Genomic DNA, 23,316 nt, shown 5'->3' with positions numbered 1-23,316 from the left:
CTCCTAAAATCCACCACCAGCTCCTTGGTTTTGCTGGTTGTTCAGGTGTAGGTGGTTTGAGTCGTACCATTTAACAAAGTCCTTGATTAGTTTCATATACCTCTCCTCCTGCCCACTCCTGATGCAGCACACGATAGCAGTGTCGTCAGTGAACTTTTGCACGTGGCAGGACTCCGAGTTGTATTTGAAGTCCGATGTATATAGGCTGAACAGGACTGGAGAAAGTACAGTCCCCTGTGGCGCTCCTGTGTTGCTGACCACAATGTCAGACCTGCAGTTCCCAAGACGCACATACTGAGGTCTGTCTGTAAGATAGTCCACAATCCATGCTATCAGGTATGAATCTATTCCCATCTCTGTCAGCTTGTCCCTAAGGAGCAGAGGTTGGATGGTGTTGAAGGCACTTGAGAAGTCCAGAAACATAATTCTTACAGCACCACTGCATCTGTCCAAGTGGGAGAGGGATCGGTGTAGACATGTAGATGATGGCATCCTCCGCTCCCACCTTCTCCTGGTATGCGAACTGCAGAGAGTCAAGGGCGTGTTGGACCTGTGGCCTCAGGTGGTGAAGCAGCAACCACTCCATGGTCTTCATTAAATGCGACGTCAGAGCGACAGGCCGGAAGTCATTCAGCTCACTAGGATGTGATACTTTTGGGACTGGGGTGATGCAAGATGTTTTCGAAAGCCTCGGGACTCTCCCCTGTTCCAGGCTCAGGTTGAAGATGCACTGTAGAGGACTCCCAAGCTTCAACGCACAGGCATTCAGCAGTCGTGGCGATACTCCATCTGGACCCGCTGCTTTGCTGGCACAAAGTCTCCTCAGCTCTCTGCTTACCTGGGCTGCTGTAATTGTGGGTTGGGGTAAACTCTCTCCTATGCTGGTATCAGCAGAAGGATGGGTGGAGGGTGCAGTACTCTGAGGTGAGAGTGGGTTAGGGTGGTCAAACCTGTTAAAAAAGTTGTTCATCTGGTTTGCTTTCTTCACGTCTCTCTCGATGGTGGTACCCTGCTTCGAGTTGCAGCCAGTGGTGATCTTCATCCCATCCCACACTTCCTTCATGCTGTTATTTTGAAACTTCTGCTCCAGCTTTCTCCTGTACTGCTCCTTTGCCGCCCTGAGCTGGACTCAGAGTTCCTTCTGCATGCGCTTAAGCTCATGCTGATCATGGACAGATAGATGGATGGAATAATTAAACATGTACTACAAAGATATAGAACATTAGGACTTTAAATCACTGTAGATGAGAACAGTCCCTTAAGTCCAACAAAGCTCGCCAGTCCATTCCACTTATTTCTTCTAAAAAAAGCATCATGTCGAGTTTTGAAAGTCCCTAAAGTCTTACTGTCTACCACACTACTAGGTAGCTTATTCCAAGTGTCTATCATTCTTTGCGTAAACAAAAACTTCCTAATGTTTGTGCAAACTTTACCCTTTAACAAGTTTCCAATTGTGTCCCCGTGTTCTTGATGAAATCATTTTATAATAACAGTCTCGATCCACTGTACTAATTCCCTTTACAATTTTAAACACATCAATCTTGTCTACTTGTAATCTCCATTTTCTTAAACTGTAAAGGCTCAGCTCTTTTAATCTTTCCTCATAACTCATCCCCTGTAGTCCTGGAATCAGCCTCTTCTGTGGACCTTTTCTAGTGCCGCTTGTCCTTTTTGTAGCCTGGAGACCAAAACTGCACACAGTACTCCAGATGAGGCCTCACCAGTGGGTTATAAAGGTTGAGCAGACCCTCCTGTGACTTGAACTCCACACATCAAGGCGCTATATAACCTGACATTTCGTTTGCCTTGTTAATGGCTTCTGAACAATGTCAGGAAGTCGATAGCTTAGAGTCCACTTCTTTTTCTTCTTTTGGCTGCTCCCATTAGGGGTCGCCACAGTGGATCATCTTCTTCCATATCTTTCAGTCATCTGCATCTTGTTCTGTTACACCTATCACCTGCATGTCCTATCTCACCACTTCCATAAACCTTCTCTTAGGCCTTTGTCTTTTTATCTTGTCTGGTAGCTCTATCCTTAACATCCTTCTTCCAATATACTCATCATCTCTCCTCTGCACATGTCCAAACCAATGCAATCTCGCCTCTCTGACATTGTCTCCCAACCGTCCAAGCTGAGCTGACCCTCTAATGTCCTCATTTCTAATCCCGTCCATCCTCGTCACACCCAATGCAAATCTTAGCATCTTTAACTCTGCTCCATCCAGCTCTGTCGCCTGCTTTCTGGTCAGTGCCACCGTTTCCAGACCATATAACATAGCTGGTCTCACTACCATCCTGTAGACCTTCTCTTTCACTCTTGCTCATACCCGTCTGTCACAAATCACTCCTGACGCTCTTCTCCGCCCAATCCATCCTGCCTGCACTCTCTTTTTCACCTTTCTTCCACACTCCCCATTACTCTGTACTGTTGATCCCAAGTATTTAAACTCATCCACCTTCACCAACTCTACTCCTTGCATCCTCACCATTCCACTGATCTCCCTCTCATTCACACACATGTATTTTGTCTTGTTCCTATTGACCTTCATTCCTCTCCTCTCATATCTCCACCTCTCCAGGGACTCCTCAACCTGCTCCCTACTATCACTACAGATCACAATGTCATCAGCAAACATCATAGTCCACGGGGACTCCTGTCTAATCTCATCTGTCAACCTATCCAACACCATTGCAAATAAGAAAGGGCTCAAAGCCGATCCCTGATGTAATAATCCCACCTCCATCACTCCTACTGCAGACCTCACCACAGTCACACTTCCCTCATACATATCTTGTATAACTCTTATGTACTTCTCTGCCTCTCCCGACTTCCTCATACAATACCACAGCTCCTCTCGAGGCACCCTGTCATATTCTTTCTCCAGGTCTACAAAGACGAACTGCAACTCATTGTGCTCTTCTCTAAACGTCTCCATCAACATCTTCAGAGCAAACATTGCATTTGTGGTGCTCATTCTTGGCATGAAACCATCCTGCTGCTCACTAACCATCACCTCACTTCTTAACTGAGCTTCCACTACTCTTTTCCATAACTTCCATGCTGTAGACTGTAGTTACTACAGTCCAGCACATCCCCTTATTCTTAAATATCGGCACCAGTACACTTCTTCTCCACTCCTCATGCATCCTCTGACTTTCCAAGAATCCATTAAATAATCTGGTTAAAAACTCCACTGCCATCTCTCCTAAACACCCCCATTCTTCCACAGGTATGTCATCTGGATCAACGGCCTTTCCATTCTTCATCCTCTTCCTCGCTGTCCTTTCTTCGTCCTTGCTAATCTGTTGCACTTCCTTATTCACTATCTCCACATCATTCAGCCTCTTCTCTCTCTTTTCATTCATCAGCCTCTTAAAGTAGTGTTCCCATCTGCTCAACACACTCTCCTTGCTTGTGAGTACGTTTCCATCTTTATCTTTATCACACTAACCTGCTGCACATCTTTCGCATCTCAGCCTCTCTGTTTAGCCTACTGGTCCTTTTCTCCCTCCTTAGTGTCCAGCGTCTCATACAACTCATCATACGCCTTTTCTTTATCCTTTGCCACCTCTCTCTACACCTTGCGCCTTATCTCCCTGGACTCTTGCCTACTATCTGCATCTCTCTGACTATCCCACTTCTTCTTTGCCGTCCTATTCCTCTGTATACACTCCTGCACATCCCCATTCCACCACCAGGTTTCCTTTTCTTCCTTCATCTGTCTAAATGCCAAGCACCCTTCTTGCTGTCACCCTTACTACATCTGCTGTAGTTTCTCAGCTGTCTGGTGACTCTTCACTGCCACCCAGTGCCTGTCCCACATCCTCTCTAAACTCAAACTTGCAGACTTCCATTTTCAGCTTCCACCATTTGATCCTTGGCTCTGCCCTCACTTTCTTCCTCTTCTTGATCTGCAACATCATCCTACAGACCACCATCCTATGCTGCTTAACCACACTTTCCCCTGCCACCACTTTGCAGTCTTCAATCTCCCTCAGATTGACTCTTCTGCATAGGATGTAATCTCCGTGTGTGCATCTTCCTCCACTCTTGTACGTCACCCTATGTTCCTCCCTCTTCTTAAAATACGTATTCATCACAGCCATGTCCATCCTTTTGGCAAAATCCACTATCCTCTGACCTTCTTCATTCCTCTCCTTGACACCATACCTACGCATCACCTCCTCGTCTCCTCTGTTCCTTTCACCTACATGTCTATTGAAATCTGCTCCAATCACCACTTTCTGTCCCTTAGGTACACTGTTCAACTCACTCTAAAAATATTCTCTCATTCATCACACACCTAACTTGCGGGGCATATGAACTAACAACATTCACACCTCCAATTTCCAGCTTCATAATCCTCACTCAGTGTGACACTCTTTTCACCTCCAGAACACTCTTCACATACTGTTCATTCAGAATAACCCCTACCCCATTTCTCCTCCCATTCACACCATGATAGAACAATTTGAATCCACCTCTGATCCACCTGGCCTTACTCCCCTTCCATTGAGTCTCTTGTACGCACAATATATCATCCTTCCTTCTCTCCATCATATCTGCCTACTCTCTCCCCTTACCAGTCATACTGCCAACATTCAAAGTTCCTACCCTCAGTTCCACTCTCTTTACTTTTCTCCTCTCCTCCTGCCTCCAGACACGTCTCCCCCTCTTCTTCTCCTTCTTCTTCTTCTTCGGCCAACAGTAGCCCAATTTCCACCAGCAACCTGTTGGCTAACTGTACTGGTGGCGGTCGTTGTTAACCTGGGCTCGACCGATCCGGTATGGAAATTTATATTGTTGTCCGCATATTGATTTGGCAAAGTTTTACATCGGAAGCCCTTCCTGACGTAATCCTCCCATTTATCTGGGCTTTGGACTGGCACAAAGAAATACAGTGGATTGTGTACTCCCTGTGGCAAGGTTGATAGCTTAGAGTCCACTATGACTCCTAAATCCTTCTCATAAGGTGTACTCTCAATTTTCCGACCTCACTTCCTATGTGTAATTCTTTACATTTACTGACATTAAATTTCATCTGCCACAAATCTGCCCAAGCCTGTATGCTATCCAAGTCCTTCTGTGATGATGTAACGGATTCCAAATTATAAGCTAATCCACCTATCTTGGTATCATCAGCAAACTTAACCAGCTTGTTACTCATATTCCTATCTAAATCATTTATACATATTAAAGATAGCAGTGTCCCTAGCACTGACCCCTGCTGGTCACCACTCTTAACATCAGCCAGTTCTGATGAGGTTCCTCGCACCATCACCCTCTGCTTTCTGTGTCTGAGCCAATTCTGCACCCATCTAGAAACATCACCCTGAACTCCCACTTCTTTTATCTTAATGCTAGATAAATAATATAAAAAAATAAAAGACATTTTGAAGTTTTTTAAAGGTGTTCTAAGCTTAGAGATGGTTTTACATTATAAAGAACTTATTGTGTGACAATTGGTTACTTGGAGAAAAAATTGGGGGTTAGTACATTTGAAAGAGACAGTAGTGCTACAATAAATTATTTCACTGTGGGTCGCACACGGCACATCAAGCATCTTGAAGGAGGCAGGATCAATCTCTGAACGCCAGCTCATTGCTACCACTGCGCCACTGTGCCCCCTTGTTTAATACATGCTTTAATTCATTGCATTATGAAAATGATATCAAGTATTCATCTTAGTAATTAAATTGTTCAGAGACCTGTAATATAATTAATGTAATGTATTCTGTGTCCTGTTGGTGTGAGAGAAAGCCCATTGAAGAATCACATAGTAATTCACACATGTAGAGCACATAGAAGAACACATAGAATAGGAAGCATTTAATGTGCTACTTTAATTAAGATGGGAATGGAGAACCTAGCAAATTAAATTATTTTAAGATGAAGTTTATGATGTTCCAATTTAATGATAAAATACACCACATGATTAAAGTGGAAATTTCGAGATTAAAGTTGACATTTTGAGCTTTTTTTTGCACTGTGTCACTATTATTTTTTTCTTTTCTCAGTACCCTAATAAGCTTCCATATGAAACTCAGAAGGTGGGCTACGACTTGCCTTTTCACTGAGACTTGAACTTTCCTGTTTCTCTGACACTCTATGTCACTCGATCAACTTCCTTTTGTTGTTTATACCACTGCTTAAACCAACAAATAGTACATTTTTCTTTGCCTCCACTTGGTATTCACTGAAATTCTTTTGCCATTGTCTTTTCACAGAATGCTGAACTTAAGGGCTATTTACTGTATATTGATTTGCATATTAAAAGAGGTATAATTCTGGGACGAGACTGGGTGGGGCGGCAGGTACATGCACATGTGTTACTTTTCATGCTGACCGGGAGTTATGGAGCGGAAGAATGTGGAAGTTGGTGTATACCATGTTTTCGTGTGAATTATACGCACAGTGTTATACATGAGGCGTTTGGTATCGTTAAACTAGTTCTGTGTGCCAAGATAAATGAAAACTCTAAAGAGCAGTGAACAGCCACCCTCTCTCTGTCTTATATGTTCATCTGTCTAGTGTGGCAGGGTCCTGTGGTACAGATCACCATTCTTTAGTTACTCAGTTATCATATTTCTATAATCCTTGTGTTTATCAATACTTTCTGTTATTCTATTTCTTTAACGAGTGGCCTTCATTTAAACTGATCTAACAGTCAGAGACCCTCATCCTACGACAGAGGAAGGTGAGGTAAATAAAGAAGGAGCCTTCCTAAATGATTTGATCAATGGCCGAGTTAAATCTCTCCTCCTTCCCACATTATCTGGTGGTCTCTGGTGGTCAGTTAAAGTTCATTTTCCTTTCCTGCACTGGTGCCCCACCATGAACAGGGCCATTAACTAGTCTCCCCTTCACTCCCAGTTGCTGTTGTCACATCGACATTCCTGTTCCGTGTCCTCATTACATGTTTTCTTGTCGGTGACCACGTCCAGACCTCAGCACAGGCTCACCAGATTATTATTTCACAACATCAGCTGTTGTCAGCTTACTTGTCACGTCTTTGTGTTTCTTTAAGACTAACTTACCTGTCACTTGGCTCAGTGAAGGGAAAATTTACTAGTACCTTGAGAAAATGGACTCCAGTCTACAAACTGGTGACCAACTAAACAAGCGAATGTGTTTTCATTTTATGTAATCTTTATTTCATTCATTTTTAGGATTTATTTTTAAATATTCCCTTAACACCTGAAACTGTCTGATAGTATGACACTGGCAGAATAACATTTTGAAATATGTTTCCCTTCACATCCCTTTCTCTTTTCGCTCCCTCAGAACAGATAGCTGACAGATCGGAGTCTCTCTCTGTGTTTGATGATCAGACATGACATACTGTGCTCTGATGGCCGTCCAGTAGAATACGAAGCACTGACAATGCATACTCTGTCCCTCGTCCTGAGTCGTTCAGAGTCACAGATGATGTTTTTGTGCCTTTTGCTGCTCTCCACTGTCAGTGCCAAGGTGGATGGACTGGCATTACCTTATGGCCTACCTGGACACGAAGCCATAGGGGAAGGATTTGGATAGACAGGCGCCACAGTTGGGTGGTCTGCAGGTGTCTTTCCTGACCACGAAGATGGAATGGAGGGATAAGGAAAGACTGTCTCTTGGGACCATCTATTCCCCCAGGATGCCAGGTAGCAGCATCCCTTGGGTACAGCTGCCATCTCTACACCCGCAGGGCACCTTGGGAATTGTAGTCCTGATGGTCAGCCCTGCCAGTGTATGTGAGTACCATCAGAGAGGGAGCTGAGGGGAGAGGATTCACACTCTGTAAGGAGGTTCCACCTGACTCAGAAGTGCATCCACAGGTGTAATCGTGTGGCACCAGAAGTACTCCAGGAGACTTGCACAAGGCAGGAGGAGAGTAGAAGAGAATGGAAATTGTGGTTTGGAGGACTCGTTTTGGAGAAAGAACTTGAAAAGGTGTAATAAAATTCACTTTATTTGCACCCTTGACTGTGTTTGAGCACTTGTGTCTGGGATGCCTCCTGTTGGTCACACCACACACCTCTTTCATTCTCCCACACTGGTTTCTGTTTTTATTTGCTGCGTATTTAAGTTTAGGTACCTCTTAATCTTTGACTTTATATATTAGTTTCTCTGTGGTTTTCCTAAAGGGACTCAAACAATAGATCAAGCCCAGGGCCTCACCAAGTCTGCCCTTGTCCATGACAGATAGCATCTAAAAAGTAGACACTTGTGTTAGATATGAAATATCAGGCCATGTTTGAACATCTTGTTCATTTATGGTGCAAATATTTAAAACAAACAAGCAAATCAAAAATGCAATCAATGAACGAATCTCCACATCACACCAACCAGACGCCCAACGTGGCTGAAACTGCAGTGCCAAGGAGCCAAAGACACCCAGGTGTTGAAATTGAAGTTATCAGAAAAGTACTAGAAAAAAAAATAAACGGTGCCTCAATTACATTTTTAATTCAAGAAGAAAATACACTTATAGATAAAAGAAGACATGAAGTGCTCATAATGAAAATGATCCTTCTTTCAATTCCAAAATTATTTTATGTTTCACTTCCTATACTGTTTAACTGCACAGCTAAAGACAGGAATTCAATCTAAATGGAGTCCAAGTCAAGTGCATGGCCGTCTCCCAAGCCTGGCCTGCTCACTTTCTGTATGACGTTTCCACATTGTCACCGTCTCTTTAACGCCTCACAGACACACGGGCCCTGAGATGTGGCCTTGCATGAGCCACTGTGGCGGTGTGAGGGGAGGCTGTTTATGATAAGGCTGGCACTGGCCTTTAGTGCAGTGCTTCTGAAAAACGGGCTGATCTCATACAGGAGTAGCTGATTCAGAAAATAAATGGATGAAGGGGAACCTCATTTGTCAAAAAGTAGGCACCTGGCAATGAACCTCACTCACCCATGGAGCAGAGGAACGAAAACAATTCACAGAGCACTCGGCTCTGCCTGGCCAGGAACTTCAGAAACTGAGATGAAAGAGAAAAAGATGAAATGTAACGGCTGCCATTGTTTGGATGACTGTAAGACTAACCAACGCATAAACCAACAGACCAGGCCACTGCAAGACACACTCAGCCATGTGGAGCCAATCAGGGCCGCCAGTTAACCTCCACTCGCACATTCAGATGGAGGAGGTGAACTTGGAACAACTGCTCTTTCTTTCATTCCACCCTGCAGCCCACATCTTCCTCTCTCAGATTTTGTAATTTCAAAGGTGCCACTCCAAAGGTCAAACTTGAGGAGTGATGATGATGTTATTGAAGAAGTGGAAAAGAGACAGCAGGTATACATTTCAAGCTGATGTAACAAGGTGCTTGCTCACGCAAGGCTATTGATGCTGGCTGAGATTATGGAGAATTAAACATAAGGCATGTAGCAAAAATAATAATTATATAATGATCACTATCGAAAATAAATGCTGGAGAACTGACGGGACAACACTTGTAGTAGTTCCTTATTCAATTTGAAAAATTGAAGTTTTCTTCACGTCTGCTAGGACAAAATGGGCACTTTACTAGGATATCAGTGGCTCCTGAAGTATTTAAAAATACAGAAATTCAGAAACCACTACCACCCCAATGACCATTTCTGAAGATCATTTCTTGGAGTTCCTGAGCTGAATGATTATCCATCATCTGTCTTTCTCATAACCAACAGTGCTAATCAAAGATGAGTTGACATCTCTAAAATCTTTTGCCAGGACAAGACATTCATACATCTCATGCTTGTAACCCTAAAACTTATTTCTTGACAAACTCTGAAGGACGTGCTCAGGTACAATGTCAATGTCAACTTTATTTATATAGCACATTTAAAACAACATAGGAATGCTGTGGCCAAAGTGCTTTACAATAATCGAACAAAAGAGAAAAACATACAATTAACATAAATAGAAATAAAATAAAAAATAAATAGAAGTAATGTTACATAATCACAATGAGGAAACCATTAGTATTACTGAAGGTCACGGAATGCAAGTGAATAGAAATGAGTCTTTAATCTCGTTTTTAACAGTTCAGTTGTAGACGACTCCTTTATGTGACGAGGTAAAGAGTTCCACAGGCGAGGAGCAGCAGCTGCCAAAGCCCCGTCTGTCCCCCTTGGTTGTACACTTGGTATGAGGGACAACAAGAGACAACTGACCAGAAGATCTAAGCACTCTGGATGGCTGGTGTAAAACACACAATTCAGATAAATAGACAGGAGCAAGTCCATGTAAAGATTTAAAAACTAGCAACAAGATTTTAAAATCAATTTGAAAACTGACAGGCGGCCAGTGTAAAGAGGCTAATATTGGAGAAACACAATCAGACTTTCTTGCCCCAACCAGATAGCGAGTGGCAGCATTCTGGACCAACTGTAACCTGTGTATCAAGGATTTGCTAATCCCAGAATCCAGCGAGTTGCAGTAATCAAGGCGAGAAAAAATAAACGCATGAGTAGCTATCTCAAGATCCCTAGAAGATAAAAAAGGCTTTGATCTTACCTAATAGACGAAGCTGGAAAAAGCAACACGACTACAGAATTTACTTGTTTCTCAAAAGAGAGGTTACTGTCAAAGATAACACCAAGATTACAGACTTGAGGTTTGCAAAAGACAGAGAAAGAGCCGAGAAGTCCAAGACCAATTTGGGCTTTATCTGATGGACCCACTATCAGCACCTCCGTTTTATTCTGATTCAGATCAAAATTATTAGCCATCCAGGATCTTAGTTCAGAAAGACAGTTGTGCAGTTGACTCATTGCAGAGTTGCAGACAGGAATATAAACCTGAGTGTCATCAGCATAGCAGGGAAAAGAAATGTTAAACTTCCTAAAAATATCTCCAATAGGATGAAGGTATATAGAGAAAAAAATAGGACCCAAAATGGATCCCTGAGGAACACATTTAAGAGGAGCAGTAGATGAAAAAGAGGAATTTAAAGTCACTGAAAAGTATCAACCAGTTAGATGTGACCTGAACCAGTTTAGAGCAGCCCCTTTAGGCCCAACAAGATGTTCAAGCCGCATCAGCAATGTCTCATGGGTAATAGTGTCAAAGGCAGTGGACAGGTCAAGGAGGAGAAGGACTTCTGCATTACCTGAGTCAGTAATAAGAGAGATGTCATTGAATACTTTCAGGAGGGCCGTCTCAACACCATGAAAACGCCTAAAGCCAGATTGGTAGATCTCAAATAAATTATTGGAGTTAAAATTATTAACCAATTGATTGTAAATAATTCTTTCTAATATTTTAGCCAGAAATGGCAATTGGGAAATCGGGCAAAAATTGGCTAAAACTCCAGGATCTAATTCGTCCTTTTTTAGATAGGGACGCACCACAACATGTTAAAAAAAAAGAGGGCACAACCCCCTCACTTATAGAATCATTGATAATGGCCAGTAAAGATGGGCCCAAAACATCAAAGTCTTCCTCTACAAGGCGTGGTGGAACAATATCAAGAGGACAGAGAGCTGGTTTAATGGTGGCAATAGTACTTTTTAGCTGTGAAAGTGAGACAAGATCGAAGGATTCCAAGACAATGCCATGATTAACAGTAGGAAGTTCATAGCCAGCTGGAACAATGCCACAGCGGATTGTATCAATTTTACTCACAAAGAATGATAGAAACTACTCACAAGAAAGAACAGTGCTATTTAATCCCATCGCAGAATGAGGCTGAATGGCCGCATTAATTGAATTAAATAACACCTAGAATTCTTAGAATGACGGGATACTAAATCAGCAAAGAAATCTTGTTTAGATTTCTTAACGGCTGCCTGGAAATTGAAAAGAGAAGTCCTAAAAATCTGTTTAGAAACAATCAGTCCATCTTTTTTCCAACACCATTCGATAGATAGATAGATAGATAGATAGATAGATAGATAGATAGATAGATAGATAGATAGATAGATAGATAGATAGATAGATAGATAGATAGATAGATAGATAGATAGATAGATAGATACTTTATTAATCCCAATGGTACTAGGGTGTTGTACCGTGTTAGCCATTATGAATGTAGAGAAAAGCCAAGCAAAATGACACCTTTTATTGGCTAACTAGAAAGATTACAATATGCAAGCTTTCGAGGCAACTCAGGCCCCTTCTTCAGGCAAGATGTTGATTACATCTTGCCTGAAGAAGGGGCCTGAGTTGCCTCGAAAGCTTGCATATTGTAAGCTTTCTAGTTAGCCAATAAAAGGTGTCATTTTGCTTGGCTTTCCTCTTAATCCCAATGGGAAATTCACATTCTTCAGCAGCAGCATACTGATACAATAAATAATATTAAATTAAAGAATGATAATAATACAGGTGAAAAAAAAACAGACAATAACTATGTATAATGTTAAATATTAACGTTTACCCCCCCTGGTGGAATTAAAGAGTCGCATAGTTTGGGGGGAGGAACGATCTCCTCAATCTGTCTGTGGAGCAGGACAGTGACAGCAGTCTGTCGCTGAAGCTGCTCTTCTGTCTGGAGATGATACTGTTTAGTGGATGCAGTGGATTCTCCATAATTGATAGGAGCCTGCTGAGCGCCCTTCGCTCTGCCACAGATGTTAAACTGTCCAGCTCCATGCCAACAATAGAGCCTGCCTTCCTCACCAGTTTTGTCCAGGCGTGAGGCGTCTTTCCTCTTAATGCTGCCTCCCCAGCACACCACTGCGTAGAAGAGGGCGCTCGCCACAACTGTTTGATAGAACATCTGCAGCATCTTATTGCAGATGTTGAAGGAAGCCAGCCTTCTAAGGAAGTATAACCGGCTTTGTCCTTTCTTGCACAGCGCATCAGTATTGGCAGTCCAGTCTAATTTATCATCCAGCTGCACTCCCAGATATTTCTAGGTCTGCACCATCTGCACACAGTCACCTTTGATGATCACTGGGTCTATGAGGGGTCTGGGCCTCCTAAAATCCACCACCAGCTCCTTGGTTTTGCTGGTGTTCAGGTGTAGGTGGTTTGAGTCGGACCATTTAACAAAGTCATTGATTAGGTCCCTATACTCCTCCTCCAGCCCATTCCTGATACAGCCCACGATAGCAGTGTCATCAGCGAACTTTTGCACATGGCAGGACTCCGAGTTGTATTGAAAGTCCGATGTATATAGGCTGAACAGGACCGGAGAAAGTACAGTCCCTTGTGGCGCTCCTGTGTTGCTGACCACAATGTCAGACGTGCAGTTCCCAAGACGCACATACTGAGGTCTGTCTTTAAGATAGTCCACGATCCATGCCACCAGGTATGAATCTAATCCCATCTCTGTCAGTTTGTCCCTAAGGAGCAGAGGTTGGATTGTGTTGAAGGCGCTAGAGAAGTCTAGAAACATAATTCTTACAGCACCACTGCCTCTGTCCAAGTGAGAGAGGGATCGGTGTAGCATATAGATGATGGCATCTTCCACTCCCACCTTCTACTGATATGCAAACTGCAGAGGGTCAAGGGCGTGTTGAACCTGTGGCCTAAGGTGGTGAAGCAGCAGCCTCTCCATGGTCTTCATCACATGTGATGTCAGAGCAACAGGCCGAAAGTCATTCAGCTCACTAGGACGTGATACCTTTGGGACTGGGGTGATACAAGATGTTTTCCAAAGCCTCGGGACTCTCCCCTGTTCCAGGCTCAGGTTGAAGATGCGCTGTAGAGGACCCCCCAGCTCCGATGCACAGACCTTCAGCAGTCGTGGCGATACTCCATCTGGACCCGCTGCTTTGCTGGCACGAAGTCTCCTCAGCTCTCTGCTCACCTGCGCTGCTGTAATTATGGGTGGGGATGTCTTTCCTATGCTGGTATCAGCAGAAGGATGTGTGGAGGGTGCAGTACTCCGAGGTGAGAGTAAGAGTGGGTTAGGGTGGTCAAACCTGTTAAAAAAGTTGTTCATTTGGTTTGCTCTCTTCACGTCTCTCTCAATGGTGGTACCCCGCTTCGAGCTGCAGCCAGTGATGATCTTCATCCCATCCCACACTTCCTTCATGCTGTTATTCTGCAACTTCTGCTCCAGCTTTCTCCTGTACTGCTCCTTCGCCGCCCTGAGCTGGACTCGGAGTTCCTTCTGCACGCGCTTGAGCTCATGCTGATCACCGTCTTTAAAAGCCCTTTTCTTCTGATTCAAAAGGCCCTTGATGTCACTTGTAATCCATGGCTTGTTGTTAGCATAGCAGCGTACTGTTCTTACTGGAACTACAATGTCCATACAGAAGTTGATGTAGTCAGTAGTGCAGTCAACAACCTCCTCAATGTTCTCACTATGTGATCCCTGCAGGATATCCCAGTCTGTAGTTCCAAAACATTCTCTCAGAGTATTCTCAGCCTCCGGAGTCCACTTCCTGAATGATCGTGTGGTTGTAGGTAGGACTCTAACTTTTGGTTTATAGTGAGGCTGAAGCAGAACCAGGTTATGATCTGCTTTCCCAAGCGCAGGCAGCGGAGTGGCGCTGTATGCATCTTTAACGTTTGCATAAAGTAAATCAATAGTCTTATTTCCCCGGGTGTTACAGTCCACATACTGGGAGAATGCAGGTAATGTTTTGTCCAGCGTCACATGGTTAAAGTCTCCAGCGATTAGCACAAGCGTCTCAGGGTGCTGCGTTTGTAACTTAGCAACAGCGGAATGGATGATGTCACTCGCTGACTCCACGTCTGCCCGAGGAGGAATGTATACAATAACAACAATGACATGTCCAAACTCTCTGGGCAAATAGTAGGGACGTAAACTTACGGCCAACAGTTCGATATCCCTGCAGCAAGTGGAGATTTTGACGTTAACATGTCCAGAGTGACACCACCGTGTATTAACATAGAGAGCGAGTCCTCCTCCTTTGTGCTTACCACAGGTACTTGCATCTCTGTCCGCTCTAACTGTGCTAAACCCGGGTAGCTCCACGTTGGCATCTGGGATGGTGTTATTTAGCCAGGTTTCGCAAAAACACAACAAACTGCATTCTCTGTAGGTCCTGACATTTTTCACCAGTGCAGCAAGTTCGTCGATCTTATTTGAGATTGAGTTTACATTCCCCAGAATCACAGAAGGCACCGAAGGCTTGAAACGCCACTTTCTCGCAAACCGCTTCTTTTTTAGCTTAGTGCCGGCTCTGCTGCCACGATATCGCCTTCTTACCTCGTCGGGTAAATATGGAACCACACCGGCATTGGCATTTGTTCTCAGCGCCCGAAGTTGAGTACTTGAATAGGCGAGTCTCGGCGTGTTAAAATCCATGCCCACGTTGTAAAAGTAAGTGTGTCCAGGGAAGGAATCCACATAAAATAAAGTGGTAGGAGTGATCAATAAATAAAAATAGAAAAATAAAAGTAGAAAAGTACACATACATATACAGTCATACACGGAGCTGCTGAAAAGGCTGCCACTCACGGCGGTGCCGGATGTTCGACCACATAGTTCGACAGGCGCGGCGTAGCAGTCGCGCAGTTTCATTTAGCCAGGGAGCAGGTCTTCCCTTATTACTGCATATCTTGAGCGGAGCAATTGAGTCTAAAACCATTTTACAAGAAGAATTAAATTCTAAGACAGAATCATAAATACTATTATTTTGGACATACATATCAAGACTAGAGTATATGGTTTTAAATTCAGATATAATAGAAGAATTTAAAAAACGAGCTCAGCGTGGAGAACAGCTAGTAGTCGGGACATCAACAGTAATATTCAAATCCATCAATATAGAAAAGGCACTGACCTGCACCTGAAAGTCATCTGTGATGCTCTTACCAGAAGCTACTCCTCTCCTTGAAAACATCTCTCACATTCTCTCTTTGTGGATCTGAAGGTCTTGGGGCTGGACACGTTCTAAAACTCCCCCTGAACATGAAGGAGGACCACTAGCTCTAACCTCCACTCTTCACTTCTCGTCCTGTGTGCATGTGACTGAACGCACTCTGAACAGGATTCGTTCTTCATATGAATCTCTTGTGGACGTATCTGTCACATCAGAGTCACACTTTTCCTTATGAAATTGTAGAGGACACAGCAAAGAGGCTAAGATCAAAGTGAACTGAGGCAGAGCACACCAAACACTGACCACCGGCGAGTAAAGACACGGCATCAGTAAATGAATCTACTCGAGGTGGAGTTACTCACTTGAACCGGGAGTGACAGTAACACCTACCACACAATATGGGGCACCTCCGGAAATGCCTGATGTCCCTCAAACTGCTTCTTCTCTGCCATGTTAAATTAGCACTCTGAGCAGACGAGCAAAACTTGGCTTTCCCAGATTTAGTTACCAGTGTGTGACACGAACAGGGAGAGCTGTGACGAGTTCACCCTTAGCTTTTAAAAACGTTTGCCTAAATTACAAACAAGAGCACAACTGTGCCTTACAGCGAGAAAGAGTGAGCAGACTGTTCAACGACATGAAGGTTCAAAATTCAGAGAGAGAGGGGACCAATAAAGTGAGAATCTCACTGAAATGGCTCATCATGAGAAGGTGAAGCAGACAATTCATTCATTAACATCAGCCAGCCATTCCTCTTCCTTACACTTCAAAACACCACAATACATCAAAGTCCTACTTTTCCCGCCTTGACAGAATAATAATTGTATTTATTTAAAGTATATAACATAGGTGTACAGCGCCTACCTGTGTGACCATCTGCTCCACTGCCATGTGGTGATTCTTCTATGGTACAGTAGTCGTCAGTGTGCTTCACCGATACTCTGATCTTGTTAGCCATCTTTATGAACGCTGCAGAAGGATTGAAAGAGAAGAAGTTCCAGTTATTTCTAATCCAGGATTCAGTTGTTCTTCTGATATCTTCAGGCAGTTCAGCTAAGCAGAGATCACCAAATACAAACAAGTAGGAGCTCAAAGTTATATTGTGAAAAGCCTTGTGCCTCTCCCACAAAAGGGGGGTGCTTGATTTTGTTTTTTTAGCAATCCAGTGAAGTGTTACCAAGGTGCTAATAAGATGAACCAGGCTGTCATTCCTACCACACTCCTCTATGCAGACTAACTGTCCATGTCGACGTCTCTCACCACTTGGAATTACTTTTCTGTTACTCTGAAATTCCTCATACAGCTGTGTTTCTCTTGGAACCCTTTCAAAGTAGTGTATCTATCTATCCATTCATCCATCTATCCATCTGTGAACTTTGAGCACATTTTGCGGCTGTGGGGAATTGGAATAGTAGGCTGCTTACTGCATGTCTTTATCGGCACATTTACAGGACAAAAGATGCTGACAGAGAGGTGCGAACGGATTTACGGTGGGCCGGATATACGAGTTTTTTCGTAGGCACTGGTAATTCTAGTGTTAATGTTTGTGTGCACTGTTACATGCAATATGTGGCTGAGGCTGCAGTGGGTGCACATGCTCGCGCCGTAGTTCAAGGGCTATGAGGAGGAGGCCGCTATGACACCCTTAAGGCTGAACTACTGAAACGATACGGCGTTACTTTCGACCAGCAGGTGAGGGAATGGCAGAAGTGGAAATTCGATCTAGACAAGCCCGCACTGGCACAGGCCTTTGAGGTTTGGGGCAAAATTGGGCGGTGGCTGAGGCCAGACATCAATGATGCCCTCCAGGTAGTAGAGCAAGTCTTGTGCAAGGCCCTTCTAAATGCACTTCTTGAACACCTCACCCAGCTGGTTTGGAGAGAATCATATAAGAACATGAATAGCCTTACTGAGGTGCTTGAGCACCATCTGGTGGCTTCCAAGGCAGAGAGGTCCAAACAGTCTGTTCGTCTAGCCAGACAGGCGTGCATCGCGAACTCTGAGCCCCTTCAATGCAACTCTGAGCCTCCGGTTAGACCAAAAGAAAAGGTCGCCAGTCTCCTGTACTGCTTCAAGTGCAGCAAACTGGGGCACTTCATCACTGTTGGCCTGCTCAACAGCGAGCCGATGGATTGTACCTGGACAAAAGGGGAAAGGTATTGTGCCGTGTCCAATCTCTTATCTTTCCCCAACATGGACACCGGGAGCAACATATCTGTTGTTGCTCACTGCTTCGTCCTACCACAATAGTTAAATTGGTCAATAACTGGTTTAACCTGCATACATGGAGAGACCAGATATTATAGATCCGCCAAATGTGTCATCTCTTGGGAGGGCATTCCTAAAACTTTGTTGGTAACCCTCCTTTCCCTGTGATACCTGGCGGGACATTAAACGCTGTATGGAATTGGCCACTCCCTCACATAGATTGGGCTTAATAGTGGACTGGGATTCCCCAGACTTGGCTGTCCCCACGCCATGTAGCTCCACTGACATCACTGACCAGAGACCAACACCTCCTCGACCAACCCAGTAGTAGGAGTACTTCCTGGAGAGGTAAGAGGGGATGAAGTCCTGCCTCTTCAGATTGCCAATGATCCTCTCAAGGCATTGTACTTTCAGTTTAAACAAACACCTTCCTCCTTTAAGAGAGAACAGTGTAACAATGACTCTCTGAAGTTCACTAAAAATGCAATAGTCTCTGCAGATGGATAACCCCTCCGAGATCCCATACCACAAGAGCCCCACTTCGAACTAAATAATGATCTGTTGTATCAAGTAGTGGAACACGAGGGTGAGGTAATGTCACTGCTCCTAGTTCCAAGATCTACCGGCGGGCGGTCTGTGAACTGGTACATTCCCACCTCATAGCCTCCCACCTTGGGGCCAATAAAATGTGGGAGTGAATTAAACTCTGTTTCTTTTGGCCTGGAATAAATGAGAAGGTCAGGCAATTTTGTGCATCCTGCCCAGATTGTCAACTTTGCTTGATTCCCCAGAGGGTCCATGCTCCACTTATTCCTCTCCCCATTATAGACATCCCATTTGAACGAATTGGTATCGATTTTGTTGGTTCCCTAGAACCCTCGACGAGAGGACATGGATACATTCTCGTCATAGTGGACGACTCTACTCGATGACCAGAGGCCGTGCTAATGCAAAGAATATCACTCAGGAACTTGTAGGGGTCTTTGGAAGATTGGGTATCCCTAAAGAGGTCCTTACAGACCAGGGAACCTCTTTCACCCCAGAGAAGTTCAGGGAAGTCGCTAAGATACTCCATATTAAGCATCTCAAAACCTCGGTATATCACCTCCAGATGAATGGGTTGGTGGAGAGTTTTAATCAAACCCTTAAGCAGATGCTCCGCAAAGTAGTTAACAAGGATGGAAGGAACTGGGACCATTTCCTTCCCCTTGTCCTTTTTGCATACCAGGAGGTACCACAAGACTCAACGGACTTCTCTCCTTTTGAACTCTTTTACGGATGGCAGCCCTGGGGTATTTTGGACATCCTAAAAGAAGGTTGGGAAGGTGAGGCACTCCCATCTACTAAAATATCGGAATATACTGCACAGTTACACAATAGGTTTGGTAAGATTAGGCCATTATTAAAGGAACACATGGATAAGGCTCAATCAGCACAAGCTCAAAATTACAACAGAGAGGCCTCCCTCCGGGAATTCCTCTCAGGAGACTGAGTAATGGTGCTCATACTCACATCACACTTAAAATTACTGGCCCATTGACAGGGTCCGTTTGAGAGATTAAAGAGATAAAAGGCCTCATCGACTATTTGGTCATAAAACCGAATCATCGGCCGAGGGACTGTATATACCATATTAACCTGTTAACACTAGAATTACCAGAACCTATGAAAAAACTTGTGAATCCGGCCCACCTTAAATTCGTTCGCACCTCTCTGTCAGCGTCTTTTGTCCTGTAAATGTGCCGATTGAGGCAAGCACCCTACTATTCCATCCCCCACCACCGCAGAACATGCACAAAATTCTCCTAGCTCATGCCTTGATTATCTGGGAGTGAAGTGCTGGAGTTTTAGAGTGGAAATAATAGATCGTTATTTGGAACACATGCATTTCATGTGTGTTCCGTTTCTAAAATAATCTGTGTAAACACATTGTTAAAACAGAAACTTTTTCATATTTTAGTAGTAATTGACAAAATGTTAGCATAAACTATAGAATGTGTGAAGCCTTAAGTCCAAAGATCAAATAAACACTTTCACAAAAGGTTCAAGGACGATACAACAGCTTCTGTGGCGTAGCGGTAAGATTTGCTGACTTGTAATCAAGAGTGTCCTATAGGTTCACGATCTTTATTGCCGTGGCATTCTCCAAGCCAACACTGATGCCCTCTCCCGGCTGTTCGACCTCTCAGTTCGGGTCGCCTGACTCGACAGGTCTGGGCTGAGGTGGGGGAGGGGTTGTGTCACACACTCGCAACTAGATGACAACTGAACGGCCCGTGAAACCACAAGAAACAGGGATTTGAAATGTGGCACTAATGCTCCCTTCTCCTTTACACCCACAGGAAAACGACAAGAGTAAAAAACTTACCGTAAGAAACGGCTCCGACCTTCCCCAAAGAAACATTCCTGTTAATGTGGCACTCATTCAAGAAAATGTGAGGTTTCTAAACTCTCTTGAGACTTCCCCCAACTGTACAACACGCTGAAGAGTGTCCCAAAGTGCGATCATCGCGTCTGTGGAAGACTGTTTATCCATTGCAGGAGCAACAGCAGGCTCACAGCTCTGCTGCGGCTCTTCACCGAAGCAAACAGAAAAGATCTCGATGGGTGATGCACAGAACATTGTAAATGCACAGAACAGGATTACTTGGCCACTAACCTGGCCACGGCTCTGCCTGACTGCTGTGTCTGAGTATAGGAGAGGGGCAGATCACGTTACAATAAATAACCCTGCTGTTTCTGTTTCAAGCTGAATAAAGCTGGTTTTGCTAAAGTACTGAGACTCAGCCTCGTGTTTTGGGGTGCAAGATAGGGACTTATAGCGTGACCCCGATCTTTTAGGATTTGCTTCTGTGGCGGTTCACTGCACTGTTGTGAGCCTGCTGTTGTCCTGCCCAGGCATCGGACAAACAATCTTCCACAGATGCAGCAATCATGATTCGGGATGCACTTAGGCGTGTCTCTCCCATTGGGTAGGGGGGGTCCCATCCCAAAAGAGTTCATAAGAAAAGGATGATTTGGCTTCTGATTAATAACTGTGCTGCCCACAACAGGCTTCCAGATTTAGATAATGTTCGAATTGAATTCCTCCCACCCAATTGCACAGCAGTGCTTCAGCCATTGTGTTTGGGCATCATTTACACCCTGAAAGTTTATTATTGCAAGGAAATGCTGTGAAAAATTCTCATCAGCATAACTTGTAGACAGGAGGAGATTAAAATGAATGCGAAAGAAGCTATTGAAATGATTGCAAATGCTTGGACGCAAGTTAAAGAAAGCACTATAGTGACAAATACAGAATCTCGTTACTGCAAAATTTTCATTACAACAAAAGATTTTTTAGGTCAATGGCAGTTCGTTGTAACAGAATTTTACCTGTATGTACTATATATAAAGTGTTGAGACCCAACCTACTGAAACAGGCAGGATCTGACTGTTCAACTACAAGTTCGCAGGCTTACCACTGTGATGGACGACCGGCTACAGACTCCGGTTGCCACCCCCAGGCCGCTAGGAGGAGCCCTCCGGACAGCATGATGGTGCCCCGAGTTCCAGCAGGGCCTCATGGACTTTGTAGTTTGTATACACAGCCCTGCTGGATACCTTGGGGGCCACCGGGAGTAGCTGTAAGGGGGCTAGTGGGCTCTTGTGTGCCCTATAACCCGGGAGTGCGTCATCATCACGTGACCGGAAGGAATGACGTGCTCCCGGGCTGAAGAAAGGACTGTTTACCCTGACCCGGAGGGAATAAGGACTTGTGGGTTTGTCTAGGAACCACTTCTGGGTCAGGGGATATAAAAGGACTGTGGGAAAGCCCACACACTGAGCTGAGCTGGGTGGAAGGGTGGCAACGCGTCTGGGAGTGTGGAGGAATTATTGTATTGGTATTATTGATTTATTATTGAGTATTGTGGAGAGGAGGGTGCTTTGTGCACTTTATTATTATAATAAATATTCATATTTGGACTTTTACCTGGTGTCTGACATGTAGTCTGAGGGTTCAAGGGGTCACGGAGACCTTTAATCTGTCACACCACGTAACGTTTCAATCACCCAATGGTTGAAGCGTAGCAACATTTAAAACCTGACCTGGCTGTGTGCTCACTTTCTGTCGCCTCTCCTCCAGAATGAACCTGCTTGATGAAAGAGGATACAGTATCTGTTCTTTTAATCTGAGGAAGAGAGCTAATGTAGAACAACTGACAAAAATCACTGTTTGCTTGCTGGGTTTGTATGTACTGAAGTGATGACAGCTCTCTTTTGAATAAAATGCTTGAGAATGTCCATTTTCACAATAAAGCTGATTTTCTTGGAAACTTGAACTCACCACCTCACTTGTACAAGTCTGTGACCCTCACATCACAAGTAGTACCAGAAGTGGGTCTTGCACAGAGGGATCCCTAACAGCCTCAGCACGAGGTGTCTGTAGGGGCATCATAGGGATGTGCCCGAGAAGATGGCTCCTTCAGATGACCCTGAGTGTTTTGAATGGACAGCCATGTTGATGCGCTGGGACAGGCAAAAAGAGGGCTGCCACCCTGACCCCTTTCTTGACCAGGGATGCCAAGTGGTGCAAAACTTCTCCAGAGACTTGACTATTATGATTACATACTAGTATGAGCTCCCTAGCCAAGTTCCAGCTGAAGCAGATTGACCCCAATCACCCTGTCAGTAGACATGTGCAGGACTTAATAGACCTTAGGCAAAGCTGGTTGTGTGGGGAAGAGAGCATTATAGAAAACCTTTCTATTACTGCCATGTTGCCTGGTATAATTGATGTAATGAGAGGTCCTGGAGCAATGTCAAAATTATGTTGGATTTGACTTAAGGAAAGGAACTTTAAAGTTTGGACTTCCGTTTCAGACTCTTCACCTTGGCCTTTCTTAGCTTTGAAGACTAATGCCCTATTCCTGCAGGTCTTGGCCGCTTGCAAATTGCTTCTTCCTTTAGTAGAAAGGGAGGAGCTGACAAGAGTCTGTAAGGAAGTTGGCTTGGAGATTGAAACTGATTTGTCCTGTGAGGATGGGGACGAACCCTCACCCGAGTTTCCAGGACAGTTGGTGGGATCTTCACAACAGGCGCATGAACTTTCAGCCTCCTCAGATGGGGTTGCTGCTTTGCACTCTGGGGAAACATTAGCTATGGAAGAGGGGGCTGCTGAATCGGGCTCTGGGGAAGCATATGACTGACACACTCATTTGCAACAAGCCGATAGCTTCGATTTTGCACTTGAACACGCACATGTCACAGATGATTTTTGCTATGAAGACTGGGAGGGGTCCTTGTGTCAAAACTCCCCTCTTTTCAGTTAAAAATTGCATCCTTGTATCAGGTGATTTCTGATTGCATTGAGGCGGGCTGAGTGAACAGTTGGTGGTCCCGAGCGGTCATAGG

General features: G+C 44.3%; 1 protein-coding gene across 33 annotated transcripts in view; it reads right to left on the bottom strand.

Annotated features, from left to right (window-relative positions):
* LOC114641392 (C-type lectin domain family 5 member A-like) overlaps positions 1–23,316 on the bottom strand; it is a 1,576,682-nt gene that overhangs the window by 1,281,299 nt on the left and 272,067 nt on the right. For 7 of the 33 annotated variants that reach the window (XM_051925952.1, XM_051925957.1, XM_051925960.1 and 4 more), the window contains one exon: positions 16,579–16,683. The exons of the other annotated variants lie outside the window; for them this stretch is intronic. In XM_051925952.1, coding sequence (XP_051781912.1) covers positions 16,579–16,672 — 94 coding nt within the window. In that variant the 5' untranslated portion in view covers positions 16,673–16,683. The remainder of the gene's footprint in view (positions 1–16,578; positions 16,684–23,316) is intronic. 33 annotated transcript variants of the gene reach the window in all.

Source organism: Erpetoichthys calabaricus, chromosome 4 (genome assembly GCF_900747795.2).
Source record: "Erpetoichthys calabaricus chromosome 4, fErpCal1.3, whole genome shotgun sequence".
NCBI classification, from domain to species: Eukaryota; Metazoa; Chordata; class Cladistia; order Polypteriformes; family Polypteridae; genus Erpetoichthys; species Erpetoichthys calabaricus.
Note: the sequence above shows the minus strand (reverse complement) of the source record. Positions and strands in the feature narration are given on the sequence as shown.